Source organism: Xyrauchen texanus, chromosome 13 (genome assembly GCF_025860055.1).
Source record: "Xyrauchen texanus isolate HMW12.3.18 chromosome 13, RBS_HiC_50CHRs, whole genome shotgun sequence".
Lineage (NCBI taxonomy): Eukaryota > Metazoa > Chordata > Actinopteri > Cypriniformes > Catostomidae > Xyrauchen > Xyrauchen texanus.
Window position 1 is genome coordinate 17,066,084 of NC_068288.1, and position 26,180 is coordinate 17,092,263.

A 26,180-nucleotide genomic window follows, 5' to 3' on the forward strand; every position below is an offset into this window, starting at 1 on the left:
CTGACACTTCCAAAGTAGCTTAAACACAATGTTAAATCAATTTGTTGTTTAGGACACAGAGTGATAGTTTAAATTGAGATTGAAGTACTGGATACTTTGAGATTTCAGCAGTTCAGGTTTTCATTTTGTCTTCCCTCTTTTTCTGTTACTTAAAGAGAATCAGTGGCAACAATCACACAATAGGCAGACGATACTGAGTCCACAGTGAGCTGTACCAGGATCAGTTTAACTGGCTGTACACAGAACTGAGAGGAACAGATCAGTCACAAGAGGCACAGACACTGACCCATCTTTTCAAATATACAACAGCACCATTTTTACATGATACAGAAATAAATGTCATCACATACCTTCAAAGGACCAGTTATTTTAGGTACAGTAGGTTTCACACAATCACAGTTCATTCAATAACTACTGCAATACATACACTTTAGGGTGGTCCATATTTTTTTTTTCTCCACAACATTTTGTTCTATGCGCTATAAGAAAAATCTCTAGTAGTTTTTAATCCGCCTGCATTTGGGAAAAAAACCACACAAAATATATTTTAGTTAGATATACTGTCAAGATAGCATAAAATAAGCCTATTGGTCTAACACTTAGCTCTGTCATGCTCTGTGATGTACTGATGCTCACAGGAAATGGTTTTAATGTGCCGATTTCCAAATCAGTGGGAATGTTGGATCAAGCTCCTTGACAATATCATGGCATTAACATCAAGACCAAGAGCCTTTGCAGCTGCACCAACACCATACAGTGTGTGGCACCTCTTTCTGGTAGATTAACCCTGTCTAAAGCTCCTGCAATGCTGGGATGTGCAAGAATGTTAGCATTGGCTAGATTTGACTCTGACACTTTCCAGTCAGGAATGCAAACATTAAGCTCGTCATCTGAATTAGATGAGCACAAAGTTAAGACAACAGAATGATGAGCATTTAAATCAGGAATAGTTACAGCCTCAGCATTTGTTGATTCTTGTTTTTCTGCATATCTGTGGAATTGTTGTCCTTGCTATACTACAGGACAAACATCACTTCTGTTCATAATCAGTCTTCTTTAATTTATATTTGAGTGCATAACCTGTGGCAACATCAAAAAGATGAAGTCAGAAGTCAGCTTCTCATACTTGCCATAGAGCTTCAAGAATACAAATGCCAGAATCAGTTCTCTCATGTGGAACATGTGTTCGCTTCTACATTTTGAAAACCTTGAACATGGCTAAATTTGCTACTTCAAACTTTCCTTTTTCTTGGTGTGGATAATGTTTATAAAACGAAGAACTTAACCTTTAGTTGGAAGAATTGAACCAGACAGTTCATCGGAACTAGGGCTGCCACGATTATGATTACAGCATTCAATTTAAGTCTGCTCCTGTTGCATCAATGGATTCTATTTACCTCTTTTTGATGTTGCCACAGGTTATGCACTCAAATATAAATGAAAGAAGACTGATTATGAACAGAAGTGATGTTTGTCCTGTAGTATAGCAAGGACAACAATCCTTATTTTTGCAGTGGTTGAGTTTTTGCAGTGGTTGAGTATTCTAACCAATCACAGACATGTCCGATGAGCAATGAAATGGCAATGGCCAATCAGAGCCTCTTAAATTAGTCCTCCGTCCTATCAGGAATGACAACTGATCCTAATGCGCAAGTATTAAACCGTCTGAATGCCCAGACGCTTGCTTTATGTTCCACCTCTGCTGGCAGTGGCACATGAAAATTAATACTGATAAAACATCACCTGACACTCGAAAAGAAGCTGTAGAACAAGAGCGAAAAGCACTTTTTGCATATTGCGCCGCTCGCTTTGAACGTAGATGTAAAATATACTGCAAATGAGCAACACAACAAAACTAAAATGCCCCTGTTCTAAACAAGGCACAGACGTGGTGTAAATAATGTATTTATTATGCTGATTAGACAGCTTTGTTTTTAAGGAGAGCGTTCGCGAGAGCGACATTGAGCTTGCGTTGAAATGCGGATCTCAAACAGTGTAAACCTGCAGTGAGTGACAGCAGTCATTGTAATGGGAGAGTGTGTCGCATTGCTCGATTTCTGTGTACAATTTATATAAAAGGTAATAACAGTTTTGTTTTGTCACGTTAATAAGTAGGCCAATGTGAATTTGATTTGTTCAAAATAGCAATAAAGTAATTCAGCTTAACTGTTCTAAATTTGTTTTGGAGGTGTAGCCAACATAAACAATATGGCATGAGCATATTTCAGGAATCAACGTAATTGTTATCACATCTGCTCTAATAAGACCCATTTGCCACGCAGCTGGTAGATTTAACATTTTCACAAATAACACAAACTCTGTACGCAAATGACTGTTTTTAATTTCCAAAGGCCAAAATGAACTAACGATGATCTTACATGAACAAGATCACCACTGAAGATCTAACGGGATGAATGGTCTCTGTCTCGCCACTAAAGGGCTCACTGAAAGGCTCAGTAAGTAACTTGGTCAATTTAAATCGTCCGTTAATAAGACTGAATATTGAATGTCATATTATTTACTGTTGGTAGACTAATAATTTAAGCAGTAATTTAGAAATAATTGTATTTATTCTATATAAATAGATATCCATTTAATATAATTTTTATTTGGCCTAACATTAACAAACATTATAACAATATTTAATGCTTAAAAGATGCTTAAAAGAAACTGGAGCGCAGCTCATATCTACCATTGAAATCTGCTACTCTGAAGAACCGCATGGTTGCTTACTTTGTGATGTCATGGTAATTTAATATTTTCATTGACATTAATAACTGCTATTACAATATCAAGGGCAATAATCAACAATTATTATTTTTTCTATAATCGTGCTGCCCTAATCTGAACCCTTCCCTATCAGCCATACTTCAGCACTACTACTTCCTTTTGGCATTGTATCAGTTTGGTAAAGAGCTTTAATGCTAGATTATTTTGCAGGAATTTTTTTCACTTTATTAATTAAGACAAAAACAACAGACTTTAACAGTTACTGTCCATAGTCTCATAAACAGTAAAGATAAAATGTTCCAGCTATTTATGTCAGCAATAATTTGACCAAGAATATCTTATTTACACTTGATACTTCTAAACATAATTCTAAGCCAATTAAGTAATTAAGTAACCATTTACAGCAATGAGATCTCTATTTGCTGAACTATTTGTTTATGGCATTGATGATTATAATGAGAAAAATGTGGGTCATTGGGCGAGCGATCCCTTAACATGCCCCAATCGGCTTCAGAATAAATGTAGACTTCTGGACTTCTCTTAAATGTTTATTTAATTTTTTAATATAGTTTCATGGACCACCCTAATATGCTCTATATTAAATGGCATATTACATGTAGTTGTCTGCAGCATTTATTACTGATGTGACTTTGCTTTGTTACTGTTCTGTTTATCAATGTATTTGTTCGGGAGACTTCCATAACACTTCTGTTCCACCCTTGAACTAATCTGTGTGATTCAATTATACAATCAAATACTATTAAAATAATCTAATTAAGTGTGCAATTTCAGAGCTGGCAGCAATAAAGTTATTATGATGCATACAGGGCTTGTTGACAACAATGAAAAGGTAAGGGAATGCTAAGTTTCTCTTAGCTCAGATAAAAGCGCATTATTCAAAAGATATGTGAATGATCATTTGCAGAGAGAGTTTGGTCTCTGTTCAATTGTACCTTTACTACTACAGTAACTCATTCAAGTATATTCCATATTAGGCTGCAAAACAGTCTTTTTCTTTATCTTTCTCCTTCATAAATTTGTTTCCAGTTATTTATAATGTTTTTTCTTTTTTTTTTTGGCAAAACCTTCCTGTGCCAGTTAAGAGCTGGGGAATATCTGACACAGAATCAACCTGACAGTTGACAAGCCAGCAGCAGCAGTTTAATCTTGAAATTAATACTTGTGCTATCTCTGATAGCCCTCAAATAGCAGGCTGAAAGTAGCTTGTACACTTGGGCTCATTGTAGTGATCTCTCATTTTAGCTACTTTGATGATGCTAGACGTTGGCATGTTTTAGGCACTAACACAAACGCTGCAGGATACTGCAGTGAGGAATTTAGCATTTGTTTTTCATTTATGATTTTCACAACCATTCAAATATTTTGTCTGCCTTTTAATGTACAGCTTCCCACATACAAACACAGAATATGTGCTTCATGGAGGTGGGGGTAACTTGATATCCAATAGATTGTAGGCAAAAATGTTCCAGAAGATTCCACAGAGGATAAAGAGTGTGTAGACACTGAAGAAGATCCAGAACAAGGACTGCTCCTGCAAACGCTGTTCATAGTTCTGAAGAATCACAACACCAAGCGTAAGGCCCACTGCCACTCCCCCCAGATGGGCCACAAAGCTGGGATTAGGCAATGGCGGGAAGGCTGGAGGATAGAATCGGAGCCAGACAGCACGACCAAACTCCACACTCACTGTAGACACAGAAAGTTAAAGACATACACTGAGGATCTACATGTAGAAGCTAAATAAATAAATTACATACATACATACTACAGCAAACTTAAAGAAGCACTAAGTCATTTTCTTTTTGTTTATGTTTCACTGGCTGATACAATAGTGGACTTGGGGTTTGGACATATTAGCCTGGGTCAGGCAAAAGAAAAAAAAAAATACTTAGTGGCCCTTTTAATAAAATGACAAATCGGGGAGCACTAAGTTTCCCCTGCCCATTGAGAGTATTATCAAGCACAAATAACTTTCTCATAAAAATCTTCATCATGACTAACATAAAAAAACACAGTTTACATACTGCACACCAGAGCCATAGCCATGCGAAAGAGCTTGAACTGGCATTTCATCCCTGACCAGTTCTGTAAAGAGGCAAAGAGAAAGAGAGGAAAATTAGGAGAAAATAAAACAAATATTGGTAGTAAAATAGAAAGCATCCCATCAGTATTCTTTCTTAGACTGCTCTCATACTGTTTCATAGAAATGGTTTTGATATCCTGTGTTATATATTGTGGCATTTTCAGAGATAATGTGACGATCAGAGCTGGCAAAGAGAGACCTACTGGCTAACACCCAACAACAGCATTAGCACATATGGCAAAGCTAACTGAAGGTCAGTCTTGCTGTTTTGCAATTAATATGATAAATAATGAGTCATATCTGATTTGAGCTGATGAGAGATCAGTTTTTGTGTGGACAAACTATTTGTAATCACAGTCCAGGTCATGTAACAATGCTGACACAAAACGTTCTCTCTGAAATGCTAAGCAAGTACAGAAGGTGCTTTTGATCTGAACTGTGGACAACAATATTGTATGTGTATTAATATTTAATGATTAAGTGACCATGTCATTATACAGCAAAAAACACTTTGGCTTTGATTGGTCAGAGGCAGAGTAGGATGAACTACATTGTAGTTTGAGTACATTGAGTTTAAATTGTGTCATAATAAGTATGGCTAAAATCTAGAGTTTAAAATCTAATCTGAGTTTACACCAAGCAAACACAATTTGGTTATCCAACATGATCTCATGAGTATTCGTAGGTATTCATATAAAGTGTGGTTCTATCTCATGTACCATTTTGTATGTTTGCATAGACACTGAAACATACAACATCAAAGTATTGATAGCATCTGAAACAGTAACACTTATACGTTTGAACAACTACAGAGACAACAAATGTTTCTCTCTAACATTTAAATGTTAAAGTGAAATTGGAGTAAAAAAAAGACTTAAATTCTGATCTGTTTCTCACTAACACCTATTATATCGCTTCTGAAGATATGGATTAAACCACTGGAGTCATATGAATTACTTTTATGTTTCCTTTATGTGATTTCTGGAGCTAAAAATCTTATGTGTTTTGCTGAAGAGTATGTGTTTTGCTGAAGAGAGAGAGAGTCATACACATCTGGGATGGCATGAGGGTGAATAATTTATGAGATAATTTTAATTTTTGGGTGAACTATCCCTTTCACATTAATGCATTTTTTATTAACCCTATACCTAACCCAATGGTTCTCAACATTTTTGACTCCAAGGCCACCAATGACAAATGTTTTTATGATGACAAAGCTACTCATTTAAAAAAAATTTAATAACTAAAACTAGGAGTGTAAATAGATTAAAATTCATCATTGTGATCAATTTTGTGATTCCAGCAGTTTTAAGAACTGAACTGTACGTTCAGTCAATAAAAACAACAGTTGTTGTGGGGAGTTGCTAATATATATATATATATATATATATATATATATATATATATATATATATATATATATATATATATATATATATATATATAAACACACATATACAGGTATTAGCTAAAAATCGAGATTCAAATGTGAACTCAATTTATATATGTATATATATATATATATATATATATATATATATATATATATATATATATATATATATATATAATAGTATATTTATATAAAAAATGTATATTTATATATATAAAATTGAGGTTTTTTAGAGGTTTTAAGAGCTTTTATCCACTTTATTTTTCAATGTAGCTAAAGGCATTGCCATTATCCACCTTGAATGTTGACCTCTTCCAGTAAGCCACTTTCAGCTATTTTAGCTATACAAAAATACTATATTGTTGCACATAAAGCATGAACAAGAGATCAGGCACTGAAACGGACAATCCTCAGCTCCGTCTGCCACAAGCTGGTTAGACATGGAAATAGAGAGCATAAATTCAGCTGCTCCTGTAATGCATCTTCAACTTTCATTGATTGATCCCAATCATCATTTTGTTTAATTTTGGCAAAATAATAAACACATTTTTCTCTCCTTTCTTGTCAGAGAACATTCTCACTTTCTTTATATAGTAAATAGACATGCAGATCTCGCATTCAGCATGGCTGATGAAACTGAAACATACCTTTGGATATAAATACAGGCAACAACAGATGTTTCACAGACAAATATGAATGGAGGTTTACATGAAGACATGAAAATACTGCATTGTGATGCTCTTGGTAAAGTAAGAAGCAGATTGTTTTATCGTCTCTTCAATACAACACACAGCAACATGTGAATTAACTACTTATTCTTTTACAATTAATGCTGATATAAAAACATTATCAGAAATTTGCATATTATTCTGCTTTACATCCTGTGGTTTACATCCTGTCGTTGGTTTTTAAGCCCATATCACAAAATTCTGGTATTATTAAACTTCTTGTTATTTACAATGCCGTTAATGAAAGTTGAACTTTGACACACTTGCCGGAAATGCAGCTGTTTGCTTACTTCTGCATTGCAGAATAAGGTGGATAAATTTTTATTATAAAAACAAGTTATTTTAAATAATTGGAAGTTTGCTTAAAGGGACAGTTCACCCAAAAATGAAACGTCTCTCATCATTTACTCACCCTTATGCCATCCCAGATGTGTATGACTTTCTTTCTTCTTCTTAACTCAAATGAAGATTTTTAAAAGAATTTCTCAGCTCTTTTGGTCCAAACAAGTGAATGGGTGCCAAAATTTTGAAGCTCAAAACAGACATTCTTCTTCTTGTGTTTTTGGTGATTCACATTCTTCATACATACCACTCCCTACTGGGCAAGGAGAAGAATTTATAGCAATAAATGACTTAAATATTGATCTGTTTCTGTCACGTATTCCCTGTTGTCTTTTGTTTTTGTGCTTTTATGTTGAAATTCTTGTTTAGTTTCCTGTTTCCTGTGTTAGCTTTGTAGTCCTTGTAGTTTTATTCCTTGATTGATTCTCCCTGATTGTTAACCCAGGTGTTCCTTCTTTTCCTTTGTACATTTAAGCCCTTGTTTGCCCCGATTAGTTTGTCAGTTTTCAGTTTTATGTTCTGTGCCTGGTTTCCTGCATTTTGTTATATTCTGAGTAACTTTGTTCATCTTTTGTTTGCATTAAAGCTGCACTTAGATCCTCATTCTTTGCCTGCCTTGTCACAGTTTCTCCCCCACACCTATCATATCACTTCTGAAGATATGGATTTAACCATTGGAGTCGTATGGATAACATTTTTGTCACCCATTCACTTACATTGAATGGCCCTACTGTGACGAGGAGGAGGCTGTGGCTGGGCAATAACGATGGATGCCTGGTGCTGAATCAGCCCAATCAGCCAGGAGAGGGATAAAAAGGAGCTGGGGACGCCAGTTCGAAAGAGAGACGCACGTAGCAGTCTTGTTTGTGTGTTTATTGTATTATGCTGGAAAGCAGTTTTATGTTGTGTTTTGTTTATTTGTTTTTAAAAGTTTACATTGACTGCATAGCTGGTTCTCACCTCCTCCTTGCCCATCGTGTGAGTCCATTACATTGGTGCCAAAACCTGGGAAGGAGGAGGGATGCATTGTCAGAAAAACCTTGCTGCTGATGCAGCGGTGGTACTTGATTGGTTCGCCAGGAGACGAAGTAGCTGCTGCCGTCAGGCAAGTAGTGGAGGAGCCGCTGCCGGCCGCCAGAGGGCGGAGGAGCCGCTGATGTCTGCCGGGAGGTAGAGGAGCCGCTGATGTCTGCCGGGAGGTAGAGGAGCCGCTGATGTCTGCCGGGAGGTAGAGGAGCCCACTGCAGTCCGTCAGGAGGCGAGGTCCTGTGCCATTGCCCGGCGTCGCAGAGGACCACTGCACAGCTGGCTGAGGACCAGTCAACAGTATGTTCGGGGACCGGCAAGCCAATTTTTTTACTCATGAGGGCGAGTAAATGATGAGATAATTTTAGTTTTGGGTGAACTATTCGTTTAAGCTCCTTCCTGGTTGAGAACCACTGCCCTAATCCAAACCATCAGTGATATTAAAATGAAATTTAGAGCCAAAATGCAACCTCCAAATAATCATCAATGCCTCCAAAAGGTGATTACTTGATTTCCACAGGATCACATCTGAATTAATGCAAAAAAAGGTCTGATGGGGATGGCGTTTGTGATATTAACTTTATCTCTATGCACAATTATTTTATTTATCTTCACGTTCATCAGAATGTGGTCGATTTCAGGGTTTATTAACAAATGGAAGCAACATGTTGATTTCTTGTGTAAACATGTTGGCAGTTGCTTTTTTCTAAGCAGTATCTATAATTGATGATGAACAATTCCCATTTTCTAGAGCAAGAATTGAACACTCAAAACCCCACATTTCCTACAATTTTCAAAACCTAGATAATACAAAAACAATGTTATTTTTTATTACCATGACAACATTGGCGAGGTGGGCGGAGACTAGAGCGTAGACTCCCCCTGATGAACCGACTACAGGTGCAGTCATGTCTGTAACTGACACAGCCAATGAACCTGTAGACAACAATCACAATGCCAGCTAGAACACAGAAACATGTTTAGGAACTCATCTTCCTGTTCTTTGGAGACCTCAACATCCCCTCTCTATGAAAACAGAAAATAAAATCATTTTAAGAATCTTTTGTTTACGAATGCTAACAATGGACCTGCATTTTGTGTCATATTATTGAGTACATTATATCATAAATGCTGTCCAAACAACTTGTGCACTACGTTATTTCTGTTAAGTTTTCTGAAGTCATAAGATTAGAAATAATGAAATATGAGTTGTTAATGGACAATATTCCCATCTGTCATAGCTCTTAAATATTATTTGTGCTTCCATAAATTCTACAGTAAATTGGCATATCATGATTGGTTATGAGAAATTTTAGAACCAATTGCATTTGGCATTACTGACCTCAAACCTGCCACAATGCACGTGTTTGAATATGTGCATGCACAAACAAGATTTGGTTAATGTATTGTATGTATATGGCATGAAAAAGACCAGGTTGAAAATTCTTTAAAATGTCTCCAAATTTTGTGTTCTGCAAATGAATGAAAGTCATATAGAGTCCAAATTACATTTTGCCACACCTGCCATTGGCTAGTGAATTGAGAACATTTACTGGCCATGCATGTATATATACTTTATCATCTATATTCACTTTATTTTACATTACTGTTCTACTAGGTATAAATTAATAATTACTATCCCTAAACCTAACCCCTAACCTTACTTTCTTGGGAAAGTAAACTTTGTTTTATTTTTTAGGATTTTTGACTTTTTCTCCCAAATTGGGAATGCACAATTCCCAGTGTGTTCTTAGTCCTGTGGTGGTGTAACGACTCGCCTCAATCCGGGTGGCGGAGGATGAATCTCAGCTGCCTCCGCGTCTGAGACCGTCAACCCACGCATCTTATCACATGGCTTGATGAGCGCATTACCATAGAGATATACTTTAGCATGTGTGGAAGCTTCACTCCATCCACCGCGGCATCCCCGCACAACTCACCATGCACCACTTGCCCCAGAGTGAACCACATTATAGCGATCACGAGGAGGTTACCCCATGTGAATCTACCTAGCAACCGGGCCAATTTGGTTGCTTAGAAGACCTGGCTGGAGTCACTCAGCACGCCCTGAGATTTGAACTAGCGAACTCCAGGGGTGGTAGCCAGCGTCTTTACCACTGAGTCACCCAGGCCCCCGGGACACTTTCAGTATACTGACTATATATATATATATATATATATATATATATATATATATATATATATATATATATATAGATAGAAAGGGAGCTATTATAATTCATACAGTTTAACGTAATCCATGCATTATATTGCAGTTCATTTTAAAGTTACCAGCCAACTTGTAACTCTGTTATCAGACTAGACATTTCTCTGATAATCTACTTGCTTCTGTTGATTTCTATCAGTCAGTCAATTCCATACCAGAATCCATGATTTCTGATATTTATAAAGATGCCTAGTTTTGTACAATATTAGCTTTACGAACACAGCCAAATCTGTATATTTACCTTACAAGCTCTACAAACAGCCTTTGTCATTGTAGCTTCTTAGTGGAGTCTTTTCTAGAATATTCCAGAAATGTGTGACTAATATTCTTGCAGTAGGTCTGAGCTGCTGTAAAGTGAGTACTGGGGTTAAACTGCCTGTCTGTGTATAACATCTGCAGCTGATTTTTCTGCCTGTGCACACTCATTTCCAGAGTTGATGCTGTTTTTGTTTCCAGCAGTGAAACTGTGCTGCAATAGTGGGGTTTCCCAATGTACAAGCACATATATGTGAACTTGAAGGACAATCAATATGTTACATTGGTGTGTATATATGGGTATAGTTTACATTAGTGTATGTGATTTTCCCACTGTACTCCTAGAAATGTTGAATTCTTTCCTGTGTTGACTTGTTGTTGGGCTCCATTCTATGACGTTTGTTATCTGGTCTGTTCATGCACATGCACACTCCTCAAAAACCACTGCTTATGCATTTACATGGCCACATTAAGCCGCATTCTCCAGGAGAAACCTAGGTTAAACCGATTTCTCTAAATCGCATAAATGCCATAAGGAATCAGGTGTCTAGTTTACAAGATGTTTCAGAAGGCTGCATTTTGCAATAACACTCTAATAAACCATTTTCTAAAGTGCATGTAAACGTGGTCAATGATATTAGCTGCAAATGTCATCATGGGGAATGAAATGACATTTCCACTTCAAATCAAATCCTTCAGTTGATGGAAAATGCTGGAAAGCGTCCCTCTCCCTCTTCTGTCCTTTTCCATTTCTTTGTCTTTCCTTCAGTAACGCCCCCTCCCTGTTTGTCTCTCTGTTTCCTCACATCCTACCCATTTTCTGTTTTATATTTCTGTTTCTCTCAGTTGGAGTTCCAGGCTTTTGGGCTGGTTTTATAATGACAGAAAAGCTGTTTGTAGCATCTTGAGTGCTTTTAGCATCTATCAGCATACCATTTTGACAAAATCAAATGACAATACTTCAAACCAGGAAATCACAAGAAAATGAATACAAGTGCATGATCATATACACCAAACATAGCAATTTTAGCTCTAATGTGACATCTGTCAGGGAGTATACACAAAATTATTTACCTGGAGGATACTCAATTTGTGTGGTATTTTTCATCAGGCCAGTGTGCTTGGTATAAAGCAACTTTGGTATAGATCCACATACTGTACAACACCTAAATATGTGAACTCAGAAATATATGCTGAGTTTGACTCACCTGCCAGCACGCCGCACACATACACCAGGCCGATTCTCACAGCACCATGCACCATCTCTAAAGGCACGCCCACCAACAGCTGCATGGCCATGTTTAGACCCAGGTGTTCAATTCTGAAACATATACAACACTCATTAGAGTACAGTTACATACATGTTTGAGGAAGGGAATTAATCACTTTTTGATAGGGAGTTGCTAGCGTGTTCTAGGTGGTTTCTTGCTAACTGGTCCAAGTCAAAAAATCATGTTCAAATTCCTAACCCCAAGTGTGAGTAATAGTAATAGTGTACTATTATATTATAATAGTATATGCTCAGTATAATTAGCTACTTGTCATTGGTATTACTCTGTACTTACACTGGCAGCCAAAAGTAATGTACAGATTTTGCTCTTATGGTTTTTAATCACCAAAGTGGCATTCAACTGATCACAATGTATAGTCAGGACATTAATAACATGAAAAATTACTATTATAATTTTGAAAAAAATTACTTAAACTACTTCAGAGTTCTCATTAAAAAATCCTCCACATGCAGCAATGACAGCTTTGTAAATCCATGGCATTCTAGCTGTCAGTTTGTCCAGATACTCAGGTGAAATTTCACCCCAAGCTTCCTGTAGCACTTGCCATAGATGTGACTGTCTTGTCGGGCACTTCTCACGCACCTTACAGTCTAGCTGATCCCACAAAGGCTCAATGGGGTCAAGATCCATAACACTCTTTTCCAATTATCTGTTGTCCAATGTCTGTGTTTCTTTGTCCACTCTAACCTTTTCTTTTTGTTTTTCTGTTTCAAAAGTGGATTTTTCTTTACAATTCTTCCCATAAGGCCTGCACCCCTGAGTCTTCTCTTTACTGCTGTACATGAAACTAGTGTTGAGCGGGTAGAATTAAATGAAGCTGTCAGCTGATGACATGCAAGGTGTCTATTTCTCAAACTAGAGACTCTGATGTACTTATCCTCTTGTTTAGTTGTAAATTTGGCCTTCCACATCTCTTTCTGTGCTTGTTAGAATCAGTTGTCCTTTGTCTTTGAAGACTGTAGTGTACACCTTTTTATGAAATATTCAGTTTGTTGGCAATTTCAAACATTGTATAGCCTTCAATCCTCAAAACAATGATTGACTGATAAGTTTTTAGAGAAAGCTATTTTTTTTTTTTTTGCCATTTTTTACCTAATATTGACATTAAGACTTGCCAGTCTATTGCATACTGTGGCAACACAAAGACAATGTTAAGCTTAATTTAATTACCCAAATAGCTTTCAGCTGTGTTTGATATAATGGCAAGTTATTTTATAGAACCAAATTAGCAATTTAGCATGATTACTCAAGGATAAGGTGTTGGAGTAATGGCTTCTGGAAATGGTGCCTGTCTAGAGTTGATCAAAAATGACTTATATATAATAAATAATTAAGTGATGGTGCTGTTTTTTACATCAGTAATGTCCGGACTATACTTAGTGATCAGTTGAATGCCACTTTGGTGAATGAAAGTAAAACATTTCTTCAGTGGGTTAACACTTTACAGTTGTGCTGTAAATCAAAAGGGAGAAAACCATTTAATTACTAAACCACCCAAATGCACTCACCAACTTCCAGATGCCAGTGATGTATCCAAGAACATCTGCTAATCTAAACAGGCACAGTGAGTGACTTCACATGACTGTTAGATTTCATTAACAGAGAACAGTTTTTGTAATACATTCAATTTACAGAAGTGTTTTCATTATTGATAAATGCTCTTGTTAACCCAATCCTGTAAAATTAGCCTAAAATGCCTAATCAAGGCATACCCAAAGTAAATTTAAAGCTGTTCTTGAACCTTTTGGAGTACATGCATGGTTTTGGTCACATTTGAAAGGGGACACTCTGAAGTTTTTTCCCCAGCAGTCAGAATTACAGTAAGTGCTACTGATTCTGAGTAATAGAAGTTTGAACACAATGAAATAGAAGTTTTTTTTTTTCCGCCTGAAATTTTTTTTGCATACAGATGCCTGCAGATGACTATAACTTGTAGCTATTAGCTTGAGAACACAATGGGATCACAGCATGAAGCCTTACCTAGTCCAAGTTCAAATTTTAGAACAATACCATAAAAAATGAATATTTTACACATGTTTTTCTAAGGGTACACCCAGGCGTTTTACAAAAGTGCCTTTTGGATACTCCAAAAGGACCCTTTGGTAACCTAGGACCAAAAGGCTCCTACTTTTGAACGCTTCAACGTACAGTCATAATTTTGGGCTCTAATGAAAGATGACACTTAGAGCTATCATATTCCATATCCAGATCCACTATTAGTTTTGCTGACACAGAGTAACTGATGCATAAACACATTAGAGTGCCTTTTCCCTTCTTGAAACTAAATGTTGTGCATATAAAAGAGTCAAAACTAGTGCTATGGTGGACAATTTGTTTATATAAAAAATACACAACAAACTATTTACATGAATTTTTACACAAAGTATTTACAAACCATTATAAAATTGTACATGTTTCTAGCAACATGCCAGTCATTGTAGCAGTCACATTTGGGTACAAAGCACAAAGGCAGAACACAGGAAGAGTACTTCACTGGTGTCTTTGCATGACACTGCCTGCACTTCAGACGACCAGCGGTGCAAGATTTGGTGATGTGCAACGGCCTGTGATCTGCTCTTCGTGGAGCAGGAGATACGGGTCTGGCTGTGGAGTGAGACCCCAACTCTGCCAGCTCCTCAGCAAGGGTCTCTCTGAAAGCCCTCCTCTCTTGATGAGGTGCTGTCCTGCTGCTCCACTTTATGTGGCCGCTTGCTGAGTGGGGGAGAATAAATAAATGTAATTTACAAAGCTAGACACAACTTTTCCATCTTTTCTGTATTATATATATATATATATATATATATATATATATATATATATATATATATATATATAGTTTTTCTTTTCGAGTGTGTAAATATGCATTATTGTATGTATATTTACTGTAAATACTGTATACTTTGCCAATGTACTATGGAACAAAGAGATGGGCCTACACCTCCCCCATCAATTCAGCATTGTAACAAATAGATGGGCCTACACCTCCCCCACCTCCCCGCATTGTAACAAATAGACTCTCAAACACAACATATATTCTTATTTTCAACTTATATTTATATATATATATATATATATATATATATATATATATATATATATATATATATATATATGTATATATATATATATATATATATATATATATATATATATATATATATATATATATATATATATATATATATATATTGCGTCCATTTATATATATATATATATATATATATATATATATATATATATATATATATATATTTTACAGTAAATATACAAAACATCTATATAGCATGTCAATAGATCTGAAACAAACAATAAACTAAAACCTCACACACGCACATACAAATACAAAAAACACGCACAAACGGTTCAAACACTCACTGAGGAAACACACGACAAAGGGTAATTACAAAATGTGTTCATTATTCAAACTAAAGCTTATTTATTCGAATATACAGTAATATATGTTATAAAACACAAGAAAACACTTACTTGTCCAGAGCCATGTCTCATCTCTCCATATTTCCTCTGCCTCCAAATCATCCGTATTGTTTTCAGAAATTTCATCTCCAAACTCAGAATTTTGACAATGAATGCCTTCTTATATCACATCCTGGGGTGAAAATCCTGTTTTTCGCGTCCGTTTCACCATATTTAAATCGCCAAATGTGTAAACAGTTCCAAAACAGTTCTCCAATGGCTTTATGCGCGGAGGCGCAAAACTGTCGGTAAACTCGAGGCTGCTTACGCACACGCATAACAGAATCATGCTCTAATGGTTCCACTAAAGCCGCATCACTGTTTTCAGAATTTCATTGGCTATACGATGCGTCAGTCATTTCCACTCTTCGATGTAATTGGTTTGATCAGTAAACAAAGGAAAGTGGGTATGCCCTTACATTCGACACAGACTGTGGTTGGGTATTGAAGGCTTTGGATAGGACATGGAAGCTCCTATTGGGTCAAATGAGGTGTCAATCGAAAGGTCAGAGTGCGTGCTTCCATTTTGATACCGGATATAGGAAATGTTTACATCTGAACTGAAGTTATTACCGATAATATGTGAAAGATTAGGCACAGCTGCCAGGTGCTTTGAAATGATGCAACAAGAGTCTGTGGATATTTATTGATGTAATAATGTGATTTGGACTAAACATTTTACTTGATTTGATCGTTTGGACATTTGACAATGAAACAACACCGTTTTTGTCGGGAAGTTATGGCTCAGTGGACTACTATGAGGCTTCATAGGTGAGTTGCCTAAATTTTGTTTTTGGTTGTTTATATGTTGGTGGTCTGACAAAGATATAGATTGTACCTGCTGTTGTGATTGTATCTTAAAAGGTTTACATCGTTCGAATCACGAGTATCTCAGCTTTCCAAATATATGTATTATGTTTACTTTTTTTTTTTTGGAGTTTTATCTTTCAAAAACATAAACCTCTGAAACACACCGTGGGTCGAGTGCGGCACGTCGGACCGGGAAAGCGTTAAGATCTGGGCTTTCATTTAACCACCAATCATCTTAATTACTGGAAGAATTGAATGCGTTATTGGTTTAAATTAAACCAACTAACAACATATCAGCAGTGATCACACATTAAACTTTTAAATCCTTGTCAGAATGGTGATGTACAGTAGTGTGCACACAGATAAGGAAACCACAACTCCATATTATATGGAGTTGCTAATAAGGATTCTATCAAAACAACTGTGTAACATAGAAATGTGGGAATGTTAAAGAAAGTCTACAATAACCTTAACTTTCTAGTTGAAAACTGAAAAGCAGAAATTAGGGCTTCATAAAATGAACAAAGAGCTTTTCCATAATCTTAAAAAAGTCTTATTCTGAGATTATGGACTGGCAATTTGTAGTAATTGTGATAATATCGAAGTTGTGAAATGCTCGAACTGGGGTTAGTTCAGTTTTTCCTGACACTTTGACCACTTCATAAACTGCTCTAATTCTATCACTTTCAGCAATACACAGAAAACTGTAACAAATAATGTCCATGCAGCGGAAATTAGTTTGGTTCTTAATAACGACATATCTGGGTGAACACGTTAAATTACAGTTCCCCGTCTGTCGCACACTCGACCCTGTGTCGAATGAAGCAACACTATGGGACTTTCTTGAGGGCCTCTGTTACCTCTGAACTTGAGAAAAGGCCAATGAGAATTTGGCAGACAGAATTTGCATGTCCCTCCCCCGGACATACGTGTATAAAAGGAGGGAATCGTGCATCTGTTCATTCAGATTTCTTCTTCGGAGCCGAGCGGTTGTGCGTTCAGCGAGCTGAGATCACTTCTGTTCCACTCCCCTCTGCAGAGCGTTGCTGTTGGATCTACGGCACGTATCAGTGGCTTTCTCCTTCTCTGCACGGCATCTACTTGGACCGCATGCAGAGCTTTAGACACTCTTAACAGCTCTTTGTCTGCTTTGGCGGACAGCGGAAAGGGAACGCTGTCTCCAAACAAAGACTTGCCCACTGGATCGGGGATGCCATAGTGCTCGCATACCAGGTTCAGTCCGTGCCCACCCCCTTGCGAGTTTGAGCACGCTCCACGAGAAGTGTGGAATCCTCGTGGGCACTGACCAATGGCATCTCTCTAGTAGACATCTGTAGGGCAGCGGGCTGGACAACACCCAATACCTTTGCGAGATTCTACAATCTCTGGGTTGAGCTGGTCTCATCCCGTGTTCTTTCAGGTACGAGCCGGTAAGTTTCGTTACATGGACAGCTGGCCGAGTGTATCGCTTGTGCATAGCGCCTTTCCCCTCCAAGGTAGGTGAAGCCATGTGCTCTTTCTCCCATGCGTGTTCCCGACTTGTGAACCCTGGGTGCTCTTCCTCCAAGCCCTCTGACTCACAAATTCAGCGGAGGTATCCGTAGTCAGACCCAGTACATGTGCTAACAGGCCCTGTACTGGGGTAAGTGCTCCACAGGTCTCGGCTACCCTAGTGGCCTCCTGTGTGTATTCTCCCTTCTCTGTTTTGGTAGACACGCATCTCCCTTGGCAAAGTCTCCTCTGCTCGGCTGCTGTGCTTGTAAAAAACTCCTCCCCCACGAAGGGTCGGACCTACCACCGGACCACTCCCACGTGTGTCCTGGTGGGCCTATATGACGTATCCGGCACTTTCATACCCTCCTCCACGGGGTCTTTTCCCCCTGAAAGAATAGGAACAGAAAGAATGCCTTCCCCAGCACATTTTATGAGCATTTAGGGCCCCAGCCGATTCTAATTTCTAAGTGGCAAGAAAGACTTAGAGAGAAAAGGCGCTCCCATACTGGACACATGTCCTTCCCCCACCTCAGGGCTATGGGGAAGCACCCGACGTACATCTACACTGTAACAGTTCTGAAAGAATGTTCCATTTCTTGTGCTGTAATTCTACTCCCCACCTCAAGGGGGAGCTATGGAGGTTTCTTTGGGAAGGGCTATCCTTTTAAGAGAGACAAGTAAGAGTGTTTAGAGAGGTACTGGCATGGCTTTGAGTGTTTGCTCAACTGAGCCGTATGCAAGAAACCCTATTATGAGGAATCTTTTGGGTTCAACAGCTCAATAGGGTTCTCTTTTGGCTTCATTCAATATGGACACTTCATCTGGAATATGTTGTGCTCTGATTCTACACCTTTGTTGATTACCCGGACTGGTGCTTGGTCATGATTTGAAACACTTTTTGTTGGACTTCTACTCCGGGACTTCTAATGAACTTTTGGAATACTGGAAACGCTCGCTTCTAACCTGAACTGCTTGTGGTGTGGTGAGAAATTGACTATATTTCTGCCTGGACTCAAACATGTGGTGAACTGAAATGTTCTAACATAATGAAGTTATGATTTTCTTTTTCTTTGGATATGATGATTTGCTGACAATATTGCTGTTGTGTATATACACTCACCTAAAGGATTATTAGGAATACCATACTAATACTGTGTTTGACCCCCTTTCCCCTTCAGAACTGCCTTAATTCTACGTGGCATTGATTCAACAAGGTGCTGAAAGCATTCTTTAAAAATGTTGGCCCATATTGATAGGATAGCATCTTGCAGTTGATGGAGATTTGTGGGATGCACATCCAGGGCATGAAGCTCCCATTCCACCACATCCCAAAGATGCTCTATTGGGTTGAGATCTGGTGACTGTGGGGGCCATTTTAGTACAGTGAACTCATTGTCATGTTCAAGAAACCAATTTGAAATGATTCGATCTTTGTGACATGGTGCATTATCCTGCTGGAAGTAGCCATCAGAGGATGGGTACATGGTGGCCATAAAGGGATGGACATGGTCAGAAACAATGCTCAGGTAGGCCGTGGCATTTAAACGATGCTCAATTGGCACTAAGGGGCCTAAAGTGTGCCAAGAAAACATCCCCCACACCATGACACCACCACCACCAGCCTGCACAGTGGTAACAAGGCATGATGGATCCATGTTCTCATTCTGTTTACCCCAAATTCTGACTCTACCATCTGAATGTCTCAACAGAAATCGAGACTCATCAGACCAGGCAACATTTTTCCAGTCTTCAACTGTCCAATTTTGGTGAGCTCTTGCAAATTGTAGCCTCTTTTTCCTATTTGTAGTGGAGATGAGTGGTACCCGGTGGGGTCTTCTGCTGTTGTAGCCCATCCGCCTCAAGGTTGTGCGTGTTGTGGCTTCACAAATGCTTTCCTGCATACCTCGGTTGTAACGAGTGGTTATTTCAGGCAAAGTTGCTCTTCTATCAGCTTGAATCAGTCGGCCCATTCTCCTCTGACCTCTAGCATCAACAAGGCATTTTCGCCCACAGGACTGCCGCATACTGGATGTTTTTCCCTTTTCACACCATTCTTTGTAAACCCTAGAAATGGTTGTGCGTGAAAATCCCAGTAACTGAGCAGATTGTGAAATACTCAGACCGGCCCGTCTGGCACCAACAACCATGCCACGCTCAAAATTGCTTAAATCACCTTTCTTTCCCATTCTGACATTCAGTTTGGAGTTCAGGAGATTGTCTTGACCAGGACCACACCCCTAAATGCATTGAAGCAACTGCCATTTGATTGGTTGATTAGATAATTGCATTAATGAGAAATTGAACAGGTGTTCCTAATAATCCTTTAGGTGAGTGTATCTATGTAGTTTGGGTTATCTCACAAAAACATAAATACAATTAACTCTACTCTTGGAAGAATGGATCCCCTTCATTTAGTATGTGACCAAAACAAGAGTGTTACAACACAACGTCTCGTTTCCTCCATCAGGGAACGGATGTTACGACAGTAACCGAGACGTTTTAGCCTATTTATTAATGCAACAATATATATATATATAGGCTACTAAAGAAAATGTTCAAATGATGCTCCTAAAATCGCCAGAAATGAATGCGTTGGTGCTGATTTTGCAAAATTAATAAATAAAATATACTTTGGGTTTATACACACTTGGGGGGTTATGTTACTCAAAACAAAGCATTTTCAAAAACACAGCTCAACAAACTCATGTTCTTATTGACCTTAACAAACAGCCTTATCCACCAGATTACAAATAGGATCATATGCAGAGGGTATAGAAAAGCACTGTAAAAACTTTAGTAGATAAAGCAAATGGAACACCTCTGTTTCTTCTCAAATTTACTACAAAATGATGTTTCATGGAACTGCTGGGCAAATAAACATACTTTCCCCTTCTGAATGGCCTCATATGGTGTTTAATTCTGCATCGCTGTGACAACATTACAGAATGAGTCACGTCCTACCCACTGCTGCTGATGACACCAGGTTAGGGAGTGATTTTTGAAAAGGCCAGTGTGTGTGTGTATATCTGAAAGTCTGTGTTTGTTCTCTTATTGGGATTCTGTTGGTGCAGCAGACAGAGCGGATCACTAGCCTGGGTTAATGGGAAGATTACTCTGTAGTTGAGTTTAATAGAACACATTAAACCCCACAGATCACAGCAAACAAAACGCATCACAGGGATTCAAGCCCTCTATCAAACATGGACAGACACCTTTGATCCTGTGTCAGAAAAAATGCCTTTAAAAAAACTGATTTAATAAGTTAAGTTTTGTGTCTTTTGTGTGCCCAGACAAGAAACAGCTTATCAAAAAAATAAAAAAATGGTATGAATTAGCATTCGTACCAGCAATGGACCACGTTATGCGGTTGTGTTACTTCTGGATGCTTCGAGACACAAATAACTCTCTTTGAATTGTAACAGAGAAAAAGTGCAATAAAAAAACAGCAAACACGGCTGATGAGAATACCCTTATCATAAAAAAGTGTAAATCAAACTTCATGAACCATGAAGGGCTAGTGAGCCAGAGACTTTTACTTCAAAACAAATGTAAATCACAACTGATTTACGGGTTGAACAACAACCAGAATTATTTGTATATCTTAATAAATGACCTAAGGATTTGACAATGTGAGCATTGTGTGTGTGTGTGGCTTTGAGAGAGCCAGCATGCAAAACTTGGATATTTCCTGAGTGCCTTTAGTAAAAAATAAATTGGATCTAAACATTGGATCTTATACACATAAGGCTTCCACCGATCATAACCCTTGGCTGTGCATCACTTACCCAGTGTGCATGAAAATGTAACTAAGGTAGCGCCAGGCCTGAGCTCTGAGCTGTGGGTGGTATGGCAGTGGGCCCTTCAGGAAGTATGGGGATGACACTTGTAGAACCCAGCGGTTTAGCTGCAGTCCGTAATACATGAAGACAATAACCTAAAGAAGAAAACGTACATAACACTTTCAAAACGTAGATACAATCTTTTGGAGACTTATGTTATCTACTACAGGAAAGTGCAATCTAGTATGTATATTAGCTTTTTAAAGGTGAAGCGTGCAAACATAATGCCTGTTTTAAAATTGGTTTAAAATTGAAACAGAAAATATTTTCTTTTTAAGGGGTCATGAGGAATACAATTTTCTTTGATATTTTGACATTTAAGAGGTCATTCTACTATAAAAACATAATCCCCAATGCAATAAAAGCATTTATTGAAACTAAGCTGCAAAAATGCCTCATACAACTCATTCAGCTGTTTTGACTCTTGCTGTTTTGACCAAAACAATGAGTCCTGGATGTGTTCTTGCACCCTTCAGTGCTATTTTTAACTGTTGGTGTATGCAAACTTGAACTAGATGGACATCTTTGACCATTTTGATGCGTTTCCAGCGATGTGCGCCTCAGTGTAGGCATGGTAGTCTGTCACCATGCTTTGGACTATGTATGTGCATTGTGTGAATGTGTCTTCAGCATTTTTCAGCGTGGATTGTATGTATTTCAGGCTCATTTCAGCATGGAAGTCTTGTAAAGCAATCATAATAACGGCTAACTAGCTAATTAGGCTTTGCAAAGGAACTGTATGGGTCAATTAAAAACACTATTGGACCCATTTCCAAAACCGTGAGTGAACAGTTTCATTCACTATTTCAAATGTCATGACTGTTTCATAGTTTAGGTTGCAGCTGTGCTTGAACAGTTTATTATATTCGGATGCAATGTGTTGGATGTGCGTTATGTGTAAACCCTGAAATTTAGTTTTATAATGTTGTGGAGCTTGTTCATTCTCTTCTTGTTCTCTTCTTTTAAATATGGCTGTATTCGAGGCGCTGCACGTTGTTAGCCAATAATAGTAGTATGCATTTACATTGGAGTTTAAAGGAGGCGCTTAGGCCAAAACCAAGTGTTTCAGACATAGGGCAGAGACAGGGTGGAAAATTATCATATATTATTAAATTAATATTGTAAAAGTTTTGGTGCAAAAAACTTTACTAACATCACCCTTTAAAATGGATCCAGTTCTGAACCAATACCGGTTCTTGGTTTCCAACCCTATCCCCGCCCCACACTCACATCATTGGCTGAGAAAATGGTGCTGTGTCATGGTCGGGGTACTCAAACAAACAGAGCAATGTTTTGACCACAGAGTTTACATTTTTCGGGGAATCAACCTACCAATGACTTACTTATAGTTTACTCTGAACATTGGGCTAGAAGGATGTACATTTAATGTTAATCATTTGGCAGGTGCTTTTGTCCACAGTGCCTAAAAGAGCATTCAAGCTATACATTTTATCAGTACATGCATTACACTGTAAAAAGAAATCCTGTTTGTCAGCTGTGTAATGTGTATCATAATGCAATTATGTAAAAAATACAGTAAAAAGGTAAACAACTTTACAGAAAACCTGTAAATTTTACAGTTTAAAACGGTTGTTTTTACAGTATATTATACAGTGCAGTACCATCGTTTATATTATTAAATTATAAACTTAATATATTAATCTTCTGAAACTGTAAAAATCCAATTTTTACTTTATAATGTATTGTTAATCACCATAGTAATTACAGAAGGGCACATGATGACATGAAGTTTATCAATAATGGCCCTTCCAGGAGCAATGACCAATAAACCTGTAGAGAGCGTGCTCAGTGTCACTCACACAAACACTCAATACCATCAGTGTAACACATGTGAAATTAAAACAATACAATAAACACTAACTAAACTACATCAAACAGTACACCCTAAAGTATAACTGATATTAAAAATAAGAAGAAACATAACATAACTATAAAAACGCCAAGTACTCTCTTGTTAACCATAATATAAATTTTTACCTTTAATTATACAGGAAGTTAATAATTTTACATCTAAAAATGTTTATTTTTTACAATATTTTACCATAAAACCATATCTATTGTCTTTTTAAATATATATAAAAAATGTCATTTTAAAAACTGTTAACCAAATGAAAGTTTTTACTGTAGCATTTTTACAGTCTTTTATTGTTAAAATTATGGACATTGTTTTTACAGGTGTACCTGTGAACCAAACCCATGACTTTCTCTTGCTAGCATCGATGATTAATACCTTTAGAATATATTTAATCATTTAAAAAATACCCACTTCACCTTTAAGAAACTCAAAATCAAATAATTTAGGCCAGTCTAACCTCTGCTATAGTGATGACCATCATTAGCCATGGTGGTGGACAGTAGGTGTAACTGTCAAAGTACCACTTGCGGTCCACCTCTCTGGGCAACGTCTCGTAGGCGACGTGGCGCACAAGTCTTCGAGACAGACCCAAGCCCACTTCCTCTCTCAGCGTAGAGTTCCGGAGCTGCCGACTCCCCTGCAGGATTGCTCGACGGAAACTGTTTGAACGTTTGTTGCTCATCTGGAAAAAATGCCACACAAGAGAAAGTAATAAGTTTAATAATTATTTAGTGTATGTTTAGAAATCAAATATCATTAAATCAATGATAATCAATTAATATTGATACTCCCTTAGTCTCTTTTTAGGTCTGTTTTTGCAATATCTCGCTGTATAAATATGCCCATTAAGCACTGAAACCCTCAATTTGTTTCCATGTTACACACGTAAACACTTTAAAATTATGTTTGAGCCAGGGTTTTAACTGGAAAATGTTATGTTTCATTAATACGGGCTGTCATTTTGAGGACTTTTATTTTTATATGTCAGGACATTCTCTCTAATCCTTCATAATCTCGATGGATGTTATTCATTCAAAGTCTGTGACTTAATCTCCCCCTAGTTAATTTAGAAACAACCATGAGGCTGTTCCTCTATGATCCGTTTATTTGTCTGTGACAGTGCACTCCATCCCACACCCCCTTCCTCTTCCACAGACAGAATGCCACTGTCGTCACTTAGCAACTAATTAAAGATTCCACACTCATCCCCAAGTCTTAGCGCAGCTGTCTCGGAATATGATGTTAAACCCTCTTGCAAGATAATTCTGTTATTGTCTTCATAAGTATCTAAACACAAATATGCATGTATAATTTTCTGGTAACACTTTCTATGAAGCCCATATTTATAATGCATTGTAAAAGCATTATTATGAATTAGTAAAATATCATAATACACCTTATAATTTGTTATAACTTCTCATAAATAATTATAACCACAATTATAATACATTATAATACTTACCTTTTCATAGTTATACCTTTGAATATAATGCATTTTAACACAATCAACAACAATTTTATCAGCAGAAGTTATAATGTATTATATATTTGTAATATAAACTCAGAAACGTCCCTTTTTCAGAACACTGTATTTTACGATGTAAGATCATTTTATAAAAATCCAAATAACTTTACAGATCTTTATTGTAAAGGGTTTAAACAATGTTTTCCATACTTGTTCAATGAACCATAAACAATTAATGAACATGCACCTGTGGAACAGTTGTTAAGACACTAACAGCTTACTGATGGTAGGCAATTGAGGACACAGTTATAAAAACTTAGGACACTAAAGCGACCTTTCTACTGACTCACAAAAACACCAAAAGAAAGATGCCCAGGGTCCCTGCTCATCTGCGTGAATGTGCCTTAGGCACAGGACAATAAATTGCAATGTCTGTACTATGAGACACCTAAGACAGGGGGACAGGAAGGACAGCTGATCATCCTCGCAGTGGCAGACCACATTTAACAACACCTGCACAGGATCGGTACATCTGAATATCACACCTATGGGACAGGTACAAGATGACAACAACAACTGCCCGAGTTACACCAGGAACGCATCCATCAGTGCTCAGACTGTCCGCAATAGGCTGAGAGAGGCTGGACTGAGGGCTTGTAGGCCTGTTGTAAGGCAGGTCCTTACCAGACATCACCGACAACAATGTCACCTATGGGCACACCTTCGCTGGACCAGACAGGACTGGCAAAAAGAGCTCTTCACTGACGAGTTGTGGTTTGTTGCTCATTCGCTCATTGGCATATATTTTGCAGCAGGATGGTCTTCTCAAAACATATTCACAAGGTTTTACAACCTAGACGTAACATCTGGAACTTATATTTGTAAAGTTAGTTGCTATACTCCATATAAAAAAATTTTATACAGCATGTTGCTAATTATTTTATAATTATGATGCATACAGTCAGAGTTTAAAATTAACACCTGCCAAATGAGAGTAAAAATAGGCTGGGGTGGGTAACTCTGTCACTCGTACTAGCCACTTTGGCGGATGAAGTTTTTCAGTGTTTTTCCTGCATTGAAAATTCTGTGAATGTCAGGCAACTCTCATAACTTACACACACATCT

The 26,180-nt window shown here is 37.6% G+C and overlaps 1 protein-coding gene across 3 annotated transcripts in view; it reads right to left on the minus strand.

Annotated features, from left to right (window-relative positions):
* Positions 1-2,478: 2,478 nt before the first annotated feature.
* The window catches only part of rhbdl3 (rhomboid, veinlet-like 3 (Drosophila)), an 86,105-nt gene continuing 62,403 nt past the window's right edge, over positions 2,479-26,180 (minus strand). For all 3 annotated transcript variants that reach the window (XM_052140287.1, XM_052140288.1, XM_052140289.1), the window contains 6 exons: positions 24,048-24,272; positions 21,661-21,809; positions 12,014-12,126; positions 9,159-9,259; positions 4,776-4,836; positions 2,479-4,437 (listed from right to left, as the gene is read on the minus strand). In XM_052140287.1, coding sequence (XP_051996247.1) covers positions 4,166-4,437; positions 4,776-4,836; positions 9,159-9,259; positions 12,014-12,126; positions 21,661-21,809; positions 24,048-24,272 — 921 coding nt within the window. In that variant the 3' untranslated portion in view covers positions 2,479-4,165. The remainder of the gene's footprint in view (positions 4,438-4,775; positions 4,837-9,158; positions 9,260-12,013; positions 12,127-21,660; positions 21,810-24,047; positions 24,273-26,180) is intronic.